We start from the raw sequence: 13,853 nt of genomic DNA, 5'->3' as shown, positions 1-13,853 counted from the left end.
GATCATATTTATATAATTAGTAATTAACTGGGAAAATATATAGGTCTTATTTGAAACGTGTTATGTGTTGTAATGTAGTTCATTTGGTTTAGACAATATAGCAAACCTTGATAACAAAACAAATCTTTGAAACATTTTTAATAAAAATACCTCATATCTTAATAATACTAAATATCATATTAGCTATTTTAAAATCGGTTGTTTTAAGAGATTAGAACTTTGCAAGGATTTAAAAATATCGATAACTAATTTGTTTTAATTTTTTGAACTTTCTGAAATTCTACAATTTAAAAAAAAATGAAATTAAAAAAAAAATAGAAATCTAGTGGTGCATGGTATAGTGCCTTAAGGCAAATTGCTGTAACTTCTCGTACCAAACATTTAAATTTTTATAAAAAATTCAACTCTATTAGAACTTTGAAAAAATATATTTTTGTGATTTTTGAAGTTTTTGAAAAAAAATGACCTTTTTGAAAAATTTGAATTTTTTTTATACTGTGAAATATCTTGGAAATTTTGAACATTTTTTTAAAGCAACTGCGAATATGTGATAATTTGATGTGCATATGCATAATGATTGTTTTTGTCCGCCAAATGGCATTTGTTTGCACTTCTTTATTGGTTCTCCAAAACCGCTAGACCTGTCTTCCCAAATTTCATCAATTCAAAAAAAAAAAATTCTTTAATTCTTTTCGTCAATAAAAATTAAATGTTTGTTGAATCATTCAAATCTTACGCAGAGTTCTCTCAAAAATTGAATTAGCAGTTTTGGCACTTTTTGCCCCGTATCTTCGAAACAGCTGAACATGCTTTTGCCTAAGAAACTAATCAGCTCGTCTCTTTATCAATAGGAATTGAATGATTCAAATCGTCGACGTGAAATTATATCCGCACATACATACACACACGCACACTCATACACACACGTACATCAAATTTTTCTAAGGAATGCCAAAATGTTCAGAAACCTTTGAAACGTAAAGATATATAGGAATTTCATCTTCGATTTTTTTATGATTACTATAACTTACCCTACGGGAAGTAAATTAATTATACAACGTGAAATATTTTATAAAATAAATCTTTTTACTAACAGAACTTTTATTGTTATCAAAGTTTGGCTTCCTTGGTCGTTCATATCACCTTATCAATAATAAGACATATTAATTCGAAATTTTCTAATAATTATGTTCTTGTGATTGATAACTGATATTTGTTGTTTTTTATATAGTTTATTACAAAATCAAGAAGATTTAGTACAATAGCAACTATGATTTATCTGAATTATTTAATATATTATTTATATTTAACGTTGAATTATTCATCAACTTTCAAAACTTTGAATTAGTTATTACTTCTATCTTATCTATTTATTCGGCAGATTCCCAAAGGAAATGTAACGGGATGAAGTTCTAACACGTCTAGATGTAAGAAATTGAAAACGTGCGATGAAATTCTACTATTTCTTCCGAAGTATATTTGATTAAGAGAATTAAGTTTGCGGTTTTCTTAATTTATTACGTTATAGTTATATCGCACTACAGGTTATAATAATCACAGTAACGGGTTCTTACAAAAACATACTGAAATTTGAAGACAGCATCAGTTAAGATGAGATAGCACAGACAGCCGCTAATTATTATCTCCAAATGACATAATATAATTTCAGGCATTATCCACAAGCTAAATTTCATTTATGGAATCTCTCGAAAAATATATTATTTATAAGATATTATTGATAAATGGTGATAAGCTTTTAGAAATGGGGTTTTAGTCAAAGAATTAAAAGACCAATATTGGCTGTTTATACATTTCAAATTAAGTTTAAGAACAACAAATTTCAAATATTTCGTACCATTGAACAAAAAGATTTATCATTCAAAATATTGTTTTACTAATATTACTAACAGAAAATGACTTTCAATAATTTTTCAGATATAATCTTCAATTTAGAATAAGCCTAATATTTCAAAAATATATAATAACTTTTCAAAAAATCAAAATTCCTGAAAAAACGTTCAAATTTTCAATAAAAATAAAAATTTTCGAGAAATTCAAAGAAAACTTCTTTTTTAATAAATTGAATATGTGGGCTCGCTTAAAGGTGAATTAAAAAGCTTATTTTATTCCCATTCCAAATGCAGAAATAATTTTTAATACTAATTGAACATTCTTAATGCATTTCTCCTGTACTTATTAAAATGCTTGGAACTCATTTTTCTTGCTTTATAAGAAGAAAAAACCTAATAATAATAATAAAATTCAACCTGATTATCGTGAACATTTAATAAATTGATAATAAATTTAATAAATTTTATCAATTCACATGAGAATTTCAAATCAAGCAAACCTTCTAAAATATAATTCAAAAGTCAGTAGAAAATGATCGCGTTATTAGAAAAATAATATTAAGCTTGAATTTTGTTCTACTATTTTGTTTAAAAACATATTTCGCTTTTAGATCTATTATTAATACCGCAAATTCATATTTGCATACGTCTACATAAGTATTCCCAAAACAAATTTGCAATCATTAATCATTTGTGACCATAATATTATATCACGTAATTTTTTTATGTAGTAATTTTATACTTTTGCTTATAAATTGTAATATTGATGTTCCATGGTATAATAATTAAGCTCATGGGCTCTTTGGTCGACCTGACATCGTGCAGCAGCGATGTCGATTTTCACTTGAAAATATAGATCAGAAATATGTTTCCAATTGAAAAGGGAACGGGCACTGCGTTGTGAAATGGCAATGAGAAATTTCTTACTCTATTCTTTCCTGAATCGAGTTGGAGTTTAATTCAGCTCACGAAGATGCCTTAGGTTTGTATCACCCATTATTTATTTAATATAATATAATAAAATAGGTGTTTTATAATAGTAAACAAATGAATTAAAAGTTGAGCTAAAACTCTATTACATGAACTGAAATAATATTTCACTTAATAATATTATCTAGAAAAACAAAATGTACTTCTGAATATAACAAATTGCTATGAACGCTATTGATATTGATAATTTACGATTTTGCTGCCATAACAAACGGCAAAAAGCATACTATAAATTTTGGCAAAAGGCCATCAAAGACAATGAACTCTAAAATTCACCCAAAAAATGTTTATAAAATACACAAATGATTAATTTTAAACATTATAATTAGTGCATTGTGATCAAGATACTAGGTAAAAGTCAAAAAGTTCAAATTTTAATTTAAAAAAAAAATTTGATGTACAAATAAGAGTTTTGAAGATATTCAGAATAAAAATATCTATTATTAATGTCTGAATAAATTCACAAATAACCTTTTAAATGTAATTTTAGTATAAATCTTAATAAAAGTCTACATGTGTATTATTACGTATCTTTTATATAAGAATTAGATGAGAAACTGCTTCCTACATCATTCTTAGTACTTCTATATTTTGTTGAGAAAATGGGTTTTTTACGAGTACAGATAATAGACGTATATATTATAAATGATGCAATTAAGAGAAAAGATCTCTATTTAATGATATCATTAATATTTAATATTAATAGATCATTCCGCACATTTGTAGTATCCTATTAAGGTAGTGCGCATCGAACACAAATAAAAAGCAAACGTACAGTTGTACTTAATGTATAGTTTTCCAACTTAGAAGTATTAAGTCTGTACATATTGACAAAAATACTTCACCCCGAATTATATTCTCTTACTTAAATATATTAAACGAGTTTCGTCATGATGGTAATTGAATTTCTTTGGTGTCATAAACAGATGGGATCCCCATACATCATGTTATAATCATGGAATGACGAAGGGCATTGAGAACGAGTGCCTATCGAAAATATTTATTATGAAAGAAAATGAACTGCAGAATATGAAAATATTGAGTGATCTGAAGGTGATATAAAATGTATAAAACGCAGATTTCATCACTTTTGACGGTGACGGATATTCTATTAAGGGGTTACACCACTGTAGCAGCCTAAAAAACGTATGTTTATGCCATTTTTTTCGGCCAGAAGGCAATGTAATAAAATCATGATATTAAAGATATAATTGTAAAAAAAAATTAAAAACGACCACAGCCACAGCCATTTCGGCGAGCCGCGTCAAATTGGAGGCGCTCCGCGGCAAGCAAAATAACTGCAACAATTTTAATTTTTTCCATTCGAATTTTTAATAGTATATTTAAAATAACATTTTTAAAATGCGTTGTAAAATCGTGTTTCGAGAAAAACGCGTTTAAAGTTTCGAAATAAATTATAAATAAGAAAAAAAATTTAAAAAAAAACAGTTCAATATTTTTTACTATTAATGTGATATCCCAGCAACATACTGATGCCTTTTTATTTTTATAATTTTTTTCTTATTTTCTTCTTTTGATGATTTTATATCAGAGCATCCTATTTTCGGCACATTCGTCAAAGACCGTTCGGAATGCTTAAAACGTTTATAATCGACTTTAAGAAAATAATCATATGATTAGATGTCAATATTAATCTCCAAAACTATTTTCATTAATAAAATATTGCTTAGGCTATCGTTAAAGTTATCCACAGCAATATCAGCCGCAATATAGTCAACCCTTATATGTGTTGAATCTGCACTGATCATCTATTAAAGTTAAAAATGTTTTACAGTTAATTTATGCAATATAAATATTATATAATAACATATATTAGTATATTTAAGAAGATACACGTTGTCATTTTTCTTTATAATATTTTTTGTTAATGAATTTGAGCGGTGTCGGTTCGGAGCAGCCCGACGCGCATGGGAAAAAACTCATAATTACAAGTAAAAAAATAAAGCTTTAGGTATGGAATATTTTTCCTCATATTCTAAAAGGTTCAACGTATATTAAAAAATTGTTTTGGTTTTTCGAAAAATCTACAGTAGTGTAACTCCTTAAAAAAAAAGCAGATAAACACCGTTAGATTTTCACGTACTCAGAGAGATTTTACTCCATTATATTAATAGTTACTCTATTACTCTTTACATATATGAAGATAGTTATAATAGACAAATTTAATAAAAAAATAAATTTAGCTAATAAAACAAATAGTGATAAACGAAGACAATTAGTTTCGATTATTAATTTTACACACTATTTAAATACCACAAAATTAGATATTCATGTTACAAACGTTCTTTGAACTTTGGACCTTTAAGTCCATTATAACAAGAAATTCAACACTCAAAATTTCGAACACTAGTGATTTTTGGGGTATCGTGTTCTATAGCACTTTGCAGTTTATTATTTCAGTTAATTATATATAATTAACTTTTACGACATAAGCAAAATTTTAGGGCATAGATCATTAATTTATACGCAAACAAAATACATGAAGCAAACGCCTACCAATCTTACCATACCAATATGGCATTTGTCATAGAAATAAAATAATTTGGCATTAATAAAAAGATAGATTTCTATAGGTGGAATGGGTCCCGGTTGTGCCAGGGTACGGTAGTGACAGTTGTCATAACAGCAGAACTATTCAGATTTTGAGTTGGGGTCTAAAAAGAGTAAAATGAAGTAAGTTTGTTGGAACAAGTTTACAATATGAAATTACGTCTAAAGCACGTATATTTTTAAAGTGTCAATATTTTTTGCTACGTACCCGGTCTCTTCTACTAGATTGCTTTGAAGAAAAATTTGAACAAATCAAAAGAGCATTTGAAGCATGTTCTTTGCTAAGAGATGGACCTCAATTATCAATAATTTAGATTATACACGAATTCTTTGCGGTCCTAACTTTTCTTTAAAATGTTAACCAGTTCACTGTGATTGATGAATATTCTTTTCATTCTTAATAAAGCGTCATTATGGCTCGATTCCGACGGCATACAACAGCGCTTTTAAATAAAGGTGCCACAGTTAACTTAAGATGATATGCTAAATAAGTCGAAAATCATATTTCCTGCGGGTTTTATGAAATATTACATCATTATTTACATTATAAAATTATTAGAGGTACAAATGATCTGTACAGATTATCTACGAACACAATGTTTTGTCAGCAAGATTAGTGGAAATACAGCAAAAAGCATAGTAGCAAAATTTTAACAAAGAGAATCCGCGAGTAGTCCGTCTCAGATTTGGATGAAACTTAATACTAGATTTTATGCCCAGACTGATTATGGTAAATTACTAAAGGCTTATAAAAGTGGTTTAATTATAAAAATTAATTAAAGAATGCATTTTAGTAGCCTGCAGTATACATAGCTTGCAACGGTCTTTCGCATCGGTAGCAGCGTTGCGACTATGCTCAGGGTTCAAACCCATCTCAAGTTTATTATTTTTTATATTATTTAATTTCATATTTATATTTGCATGAGTAAATAATATTAAAGTTAATTTAAGTTTTCAATTATTTCATAATAAACCCCTTTTCATATGCCTCTAATATTATAATACGGTCAGTTTGTACAAAAAGTTTCATCAAAATCAGAGACGAGCAAAGCTCCGGTGTTCTTTATAAGCATGCAGCAAATATATAATGTTAACATTTCTTAGCATGTAGACGTATGATACAACAAATTTGTATGTCAGCTCTCTTATTACATCATACAACCATGTGCCAAGAAATTAATGCACTAACTAAGTCAGTGCTAGGAGGTAGTCTCCAATACAACATGTTAATATCTCACCATCCGCTCGGCAGTTGGTGACAAGTACTGGCCGCTCTTCGCCGGCAACTATCTCCTTCATGGTGGTGGTACGCACCGCCTGTCCCGCCGGTGTGGGTGGCGGTCGGTACTCGGGCGCTTTGCGATCCCCATGCGGGCTGTCGCCATGTCCACCTCGCATATCATCATCCTCGCCAGAACTGTGCGAATCCGATTCTGACACTGCAACAAAATGGTACTGTTGAAATATATGTATACAATACGATATTTTCTATTCTATGCTGCTATTTGTATACGAGTACATATTTCAAATTCAGATATTACAGATTCAGATATATTGCAAAAAATTTCGTCCATGTTTTAGCCCGCAGTTTTGATTCGATTTAGAAAATTCGAAAACTGTTCGAAAGATATTGGTTGGGAATCGCGCTGTTTAGTTCTTGGTAAAGATCGGCCAGGCCGTTTTCTTGTAATAAAGCGTTAAAAACAATTTTTTCGACGATTTTAATTATTATTTTTTTGACGGTAGATACCATAGTCTTCTAGATCATACAAAAATATTACGGCACAGCCCTACGACAACTCGTTTAACTTTAAAAATTCGTCAAAGTTAGCAAAAATTGGTATCGTTTTTTGGCATTTCTTAAGAACACCTGAATCAATTTCAGAAATTTAAAAACCATTTGATGTATCTCGATGAGGACTATCGTTTGTCAGTTTTGTGCGACAATCTGCCAAGCCGTTTCTTTGACATTAGGAAAAAAGTGTTAAACTTTTCGTCCATATTTAAGCTCATACTACCAAATCGAATTGAAAAATCGACTAAAAAATATAAAACTGTTCGAAAGATATTAGTTCGGAATAATACTGATTATTTTTAGGTAAAAATCTACCGAGTCGTTTTCTTGTAATTAACTGTTGAAAAATTAAAATTGAAATTAAACCAAATTTTATGGAACTTTTTTGGGCCATATATATCATAGTCTTATAGAACTTACTGATATATTACGGTCTTACAGCAAGTAGTTTAATTTTAAAAATTTATCAAATGAGTAGTTTTTTTGACGTTTGCTAAAATTAAAGTTAGGCGAATTACTTGGTATAACGATAGAGCAGGGCTTCTTAAACTTTTTTATATAGCGACCCCCTTCAAGCTCAGGAAATTAATGACCCCCTCCTTCATATAATGAAATAATAATAAAATATATATTAACCGTAGATGTAGATGTAATACCACACTATTTTACAATGTAAATAAAATAAGAATTAAAGAATACGTATCCATTTATTTCACACACACACACACACACACACACACATATATATATATATATATATATATATTATTATTTATTATTGGAAACGTTGACGGGATATTGTTCGTAATAAAACACAATGAATAGAATGACAAAATTATATATATATTTATTTATTCAATAGAAAAAATAAACTTTTGTAACATTTTTTTCAATAAAAACATATTATTAATATCAAACAATATTAATGTGACGGATGTGATTGTTTATTTTTACACAAATAATTAAATCTAGGCTCAATTTGAGTTAGTGCAGATCGTAATAAATTTTCTACGTTTATTAAAGTTGGACGGTATTTTGATTTTATATAAGTTAATGTGGAAAAGGCTGATTCACATAAATATGTTGTACAAAATGGCAGTAATTTTTTCATTGCTATTTCCGATAGTAGGGGATATTCTGATTTCATTTCTATCCAAAATTCATGCACAGGCACTTGAGAAAATCTTAGTCGCAAGGTAGTATCACTTGATAATTCGGCAAATTCTTCTTGTGCTTATAAGTTTAAAAAATTCATTTCTTCGATTTCAATTGAAAATGGATTGCAAATCCATTGGTGTGTATCGATATCATTGGGAAAATACCTATGCATATAAACTTCCATATCCTTCAAATGATTAAATATAATTTATGTTATAGGAGTATCTTTTATTGAAATATTGTTACTTTCCACTCTGTTCTTCCATATAAGAATTTTTTTAACAAAGGCCTCAAGTTAATTTTTTAACATAAATATATTAGCGCAGACTCCCTGCATTGATAAATTCACATCATTGATTTTATCAAAAATGTCTGCCAAAAAGCATAGCTTGATAAGCCATAAATTATCGTGAAAATAATCGGCCAAATTAGAATTTTGCTCTGTTAGAAATATAAAAACTTCATCTTTTAAAGTTAATAATCGTTTCAAACTTCGACCTCTTGATAGCCACCTAACTTCAGCATGTAGCAATAAAGTATAATCCGAATCTATATCAATGCACAAATTTTTAAACAATCGACTATTAAGTGCTCGGCTTTTAATAAAGTTAATGATTTTGACTGCATCAGAAAACACAGTGTTTAATTCTGGTGCAATTTTTTTAACAACAAGTGCCTCTCGGTAAATCATACGATGCCAATAGATATTTATCATTCAAAGTAACATACTTCTCCAAAGTGTTTTTCTTTTACACAAGTAAATTTTATTTATAATGACTGAAAAGTATCTGAGCTGTGCGACCCCCGTCCAGTAGTCTCGCGACCCTCCTGGGGGTCGCGACCCCCACTTTAAGAAACCCTGCGATAGAGTACTTGGTCTTAATGAACATACTAAACCATTAATGTCTTACGGAAACTGGTTCAGTAATAAAAATTGTTGATTTTTGAAAACTTGCTTTTAGAAAATACTCCAAGTTAACGTGTTCGTTCGTTTTTAATTATGTGTAATAAATCCACTCGGGCTACTTTTAATAACTCATAAATTAATTTATTTTTTATTGATTAAGTCGATAATTTACACATATCGGGAAGTTCATGAAACTTGTCTCAAGGCAAAATACCAATACCAACTAATTTAGTTAATCATTTACTTATTGCCAATCAGTTATATACAGTTTATTTGGATGCAGTAATTCAATAAGACATGATGTAACATAAATAAAATATACAGGATGTCCTAGAACTCAATGTCATGGCGGGGTGATACTATTAATAGATGCAATCATGAAAAAATCTAAAAAAATGATTACTTGTAGTTTGAAAATTATAAACTTTCCCTTAAAGCCTAAAACTTTGGTCAATGTGATTATGTATCAGTTGTTGTAATCAATTCTTATTACAATATAAGTCCGGCACCCAACAGTTCGGCATGCCCGATAGTCCGGCAATTTTTCAAAAATTTCTAAAAATGTGTCTTTATAAAAAATTAATATGCTGAAAAGCGATTAGAACGTTTTCGGAGTAGTTCGAAATCATACGGAAGGACTAGCAATTGTTGGGTAACTGTTGAAACTATGGTAAATACCGTTCATGAACAAAGTATGTTCTACGAAATACGTAGCCCCTACGTTCTACAAGGATTCAACCGTTTTTTAAGTTAGTCTACTGAATACTGCGACACATTACCCACATATCACAAAATTTAATAACCTAACTGTGACCATGTTTTCGAAACTTAAACTCTCGTATTCAAGAGGAAAGAAATGAAACATGCAACACTAACTCTCAATCAGAAACTTAAAACCACCGAAATTCTAGGCTAGAAATCTACAATTTTTTTTTTTGCTACGACTCCAAAATTTTTTTTTTTTTTTTATTTTCATCAAACTACAATTGAATGAGAAGTATTCAGTAGTTGTTGTGACTAAGATATTAGATAAGTTTTAAAATACTATCCATTGGTAGTATTTAAAATTTGTATAATAAAAATAAATAACAATAATTGCAATTTTGTTAAAGATTAAAAAAAATATTTTAAATATACATTCTAATAAATGTAAAATAAGCTTTGTTGTTTGCATTTCCTAGTAATTTTGTAGTTTAATTATTAATCTGATTGTTTTTATAATTACCACCCGATAGTCCAGAATTTTCGAAAGTTCGACAACGGACTAAAGGACTTCTACTGTATTTTTGTTTATTTAAAATTTGGAACCTTAACCGTAACATTTCTACAATTACATTAAAAAAGAATAAACTGTAAAAAATATTACTACAAATTTAAATTTTTTATAATTGATTCACTTTGAAAGGCTCTCCTTTAAAAAAATGTACCAAAGTATCTTGGAAAGTTTCATCAAAAGTTCGCGCATTTAAGCAGGATTGTATAATGGTAAAATACTAAACATTATCTTCATAAACAAAATCAAGTAAAAAATAAAAACCTTACTAGTTGTGCATGCAATCATACCTTAAGGCAATTGTGCTGACACTTTTGTACCAAAAATTGAAATTTCTAAAATACCTTTAAATGCTTTTACAAGCTTTGAAAAATTTGATTTTTGTGAGTTTTTTGAAAAATTTTAACTTGTTTTTATATTTTGATTTTTTAAAAAATTTTGCGTGCTGTTTTAGAGACAAAATATTGAAGTACGTGACCGTGGTAACGATGAACACTGATATGCGCTCTATAAAAATGTAAATAAATTGTATTTATTAACAAAATTTCTATAAAATATCTGATAATTTGATGTGCATATGGGTATCATTTTTGACCGCCATATGTTTTTTTTACTTTTATTACGCGATACTCAAAACTTGCATATCCAAAAATTTAGTAAGATCTTCACTTTGTTAATACAAGTAAAATGTTTTTTGTTTTATTGAAATCTGACGCTCCATTCTCTTAAAACCTGAATTGCCATTTTTGGTACTTTTCGCCCAGTATCTACAAAATGACTGAATCTGCCAAAAACTAATCAGCACGTTTTTTGAATCATTCAAATTGTTTAATTTATGCATTACACACATACATCCATTTTTTCTAATGTATGCTAAAATGTTCAGAAATCTTTGAAACGTAGAGATATATACAACTTTTCATTATCGAAATTTTGCGATTACTACGGGAAGTTAATAATTCATAAAAATAAAATAAATTTTAAACAACTCAAGAAATCAGTATATATATAATATATAATCGATCTAAACCAAAATTCTATTATAAAGAACAAGCATTGAGAGAGAATATTTTAAACGACATTTCGGTATAATTGCTTCAGTGATCCGGCTATCAGGCAAAGCTCAACGCTCGGTAAACATTTAATGCTCTGATGAAAATTATACGGGAATCAACTCCAAGCTGGGCGCATTTCCCACAACTAAGGCAGACAAATAAATTATCATAAAAGTAATTAGTATGAAGATGAGGAAAATTCTATGCAAATTACGTCAGTGCCATACATATTCGCAGTAATTTGCTCTACGTGCGTGGGCCATTTCATTTTAAGGGTTTCCATGAAAGAAATAACTAACGCGCGATTTCGTATGCGGACGATAATCGTTAAACTATAGATAGAAAATTATTATGAACGGTAGGAATAAAAGTTTATTTGGTTTATAGTTGATATGCACAAAAAATTATTTCAGAAAATAAATAGAATAAAAATAGTTAGATAACCTAAATAGCAATGAATTATAAAGATCGATCTGAACAAACCATTTTACAAAAAGTTATTTGTATATAATTAGTTTTTCATAATAATTATTTAATTTTCATGAATAAATTACTATATGATATATAGCATATTTTATATATTTTGATTCGAAAACCTCCAAGTAATGTTGAATAAAAATTAAAAATAAAGATAAAAATCTAATTTTAAACACAAAAAATTGAAAAAATCTATATATACTATGAAAGGTATGCCATTTTAAGAAATTGATAATGAAAATAAGATTAACTATAATAACATGCAAATATTAATGTAATAATAAGAATAATTTTTTTGATGAAGAATTTGAATCACGTGCAAATATTAATTATTAATTTTTTTGCTACATCAATAATATGTGATATAGTAATATAAGATAACACGTATAAAAAATGATAATTTGAAAAATAATTATTTTTTTATTTTTTCTGATGTAGATTTAACGTAAAAAGGATACACCTCGCGCTATTGATGAAACAAAATTGTAAGATTATAGTAACTGCACATAATAAAAATTTAAGCTGTAGTATAAGCAAAAAACGTAGTATGTTTTGTAATATTTCTTAGAATAAATTAGCATATCTCTGAAATATTAATTTTAAAATAATTGGACCTATATTAATTTTAAAATAATTGGACCTATGGTCTTAATTATAAATATCACATCAAATTTTGTAATTCACTGTTTGTGACCTTATTTTTAGTTTTTCCCATTGAATGACGGTCTCAACATTAACCAAAGCATACGTATTTATTGAATTAGCAACTTTTAATTACAAAAGTTTTTTAATTGGTGTCATGCCTGAACTATAACATATATCAAACAAACGACTATGTGACTAAATTCAGTAAAACAGCACATAGAAATGTGCTCTTTTTGTTGTTTTTTAAAAAATTGCCACATGGATTTTTTTACCCCATAGGCGAGGTAAAGTGGGGCAACCCGGGACTAGATAATCCAATGTTTTATTTTTAATTTTGAAGAAATTTTACGAGAAAATAGTTACATTATTCAACCAAGACAAAATGGTTACATTATTTATAGAGATAACACACAAGATAATTATGGGCAGAGTTAAAATAATTATTTATTTATTTATCTCTTTGTAAAATTGATTTTTTTAACTTAACTATATGCTATAATTGTAAACAACTTTGTCAGGGTAAAAGTTCAGTTGTTTTTTTACCGCGTTAAAATTAACAATACATCTTAAAAAACAATTAAATAACGTGTACTTGAAAATTATATTAGGGTCTCGTAAACTAAAGAACAATGGTCACAATCAGAAAAATTAACAACGACATGAAATACTTTTGCTACGAAGTATTGAAGATGATGGCTGGTTATACATCTTTTCCCTTCTACTTTCAAATATTGTTGTTAAAAAATTCCTAACTTTACTTGCTTTTGAGATCGGTGGTGGGCATGCTTATCCGCGGACCTTTTAGCCGCTTCACCCTATATATACATATGTGTGTGTAAGATAATTCGTTTTATTTACAAATATATTCGATATAAACCGTATATTATGTACATATAAATGGATAATTAATGTGCAAATATTCTGAAGCATATATATCGGCCACAGTCGAGAAGTAATTGATTACCTAGATCTCCAAACTTGATCCCAGTGCAGCATATGGCGCACAACGCGAGTTTCCAAAAAGGTAATATATCTTGTTGATCACTGAAAAGCATTTGATAGATGACCACCAGCCGGCATTTATCGAAATTTGAAACAAACATAGATATAGTTTTACTGTTTCTGTACTATG

The 13,853-nt window shown here is 28.5% G+C and overlaps 1 protein-coding gene across 1 annotated transcript in view; it reads right to left on the bottom strand.

The window, feature by feature from the left end:
- LOC113367339 overlaps window positions 1-13,853 on the bottom strand; it is a 148,759-nt gene that overhangs the window by 15,858 nt on the left and 119,048 nt on the right. Inside the window, exon 3 of the mRNA XM_026608949.1 lies at window positions 6,650-6,850. Within this exon, the coding sequence (XP_026464734.1) occupies window positions 6,650-6,850 (201 nt within the window). The remainder of the gene's footprint in view (window positions 1-6,649; window positions 6,851-13,853) is intronic.

The sequence above is a fragment of the Ctenocephalides felis genome, unplaced genomic scaffold (assembly GCF_003426905.1).
Source record: "Ctenocephalides felis isolate EL2017-DRISC unplaced genomic scaffold, ASM342690v1 CF-g0.4_SCAFFOLD_01170, whole genome shotgun sequence".
Lineage (NCBI taxonomy): Eukaryota > Metazoa > Arthropoda > Insecta > Siphonaptera > Pulicidae > Ctenocephalides > Ctenocephalides felis.
The sequence above is the reverse complement of the archived record's forward strand: the minus strand, read 5'-3'. Positions and strand labels throughout refer to the sequence as shown.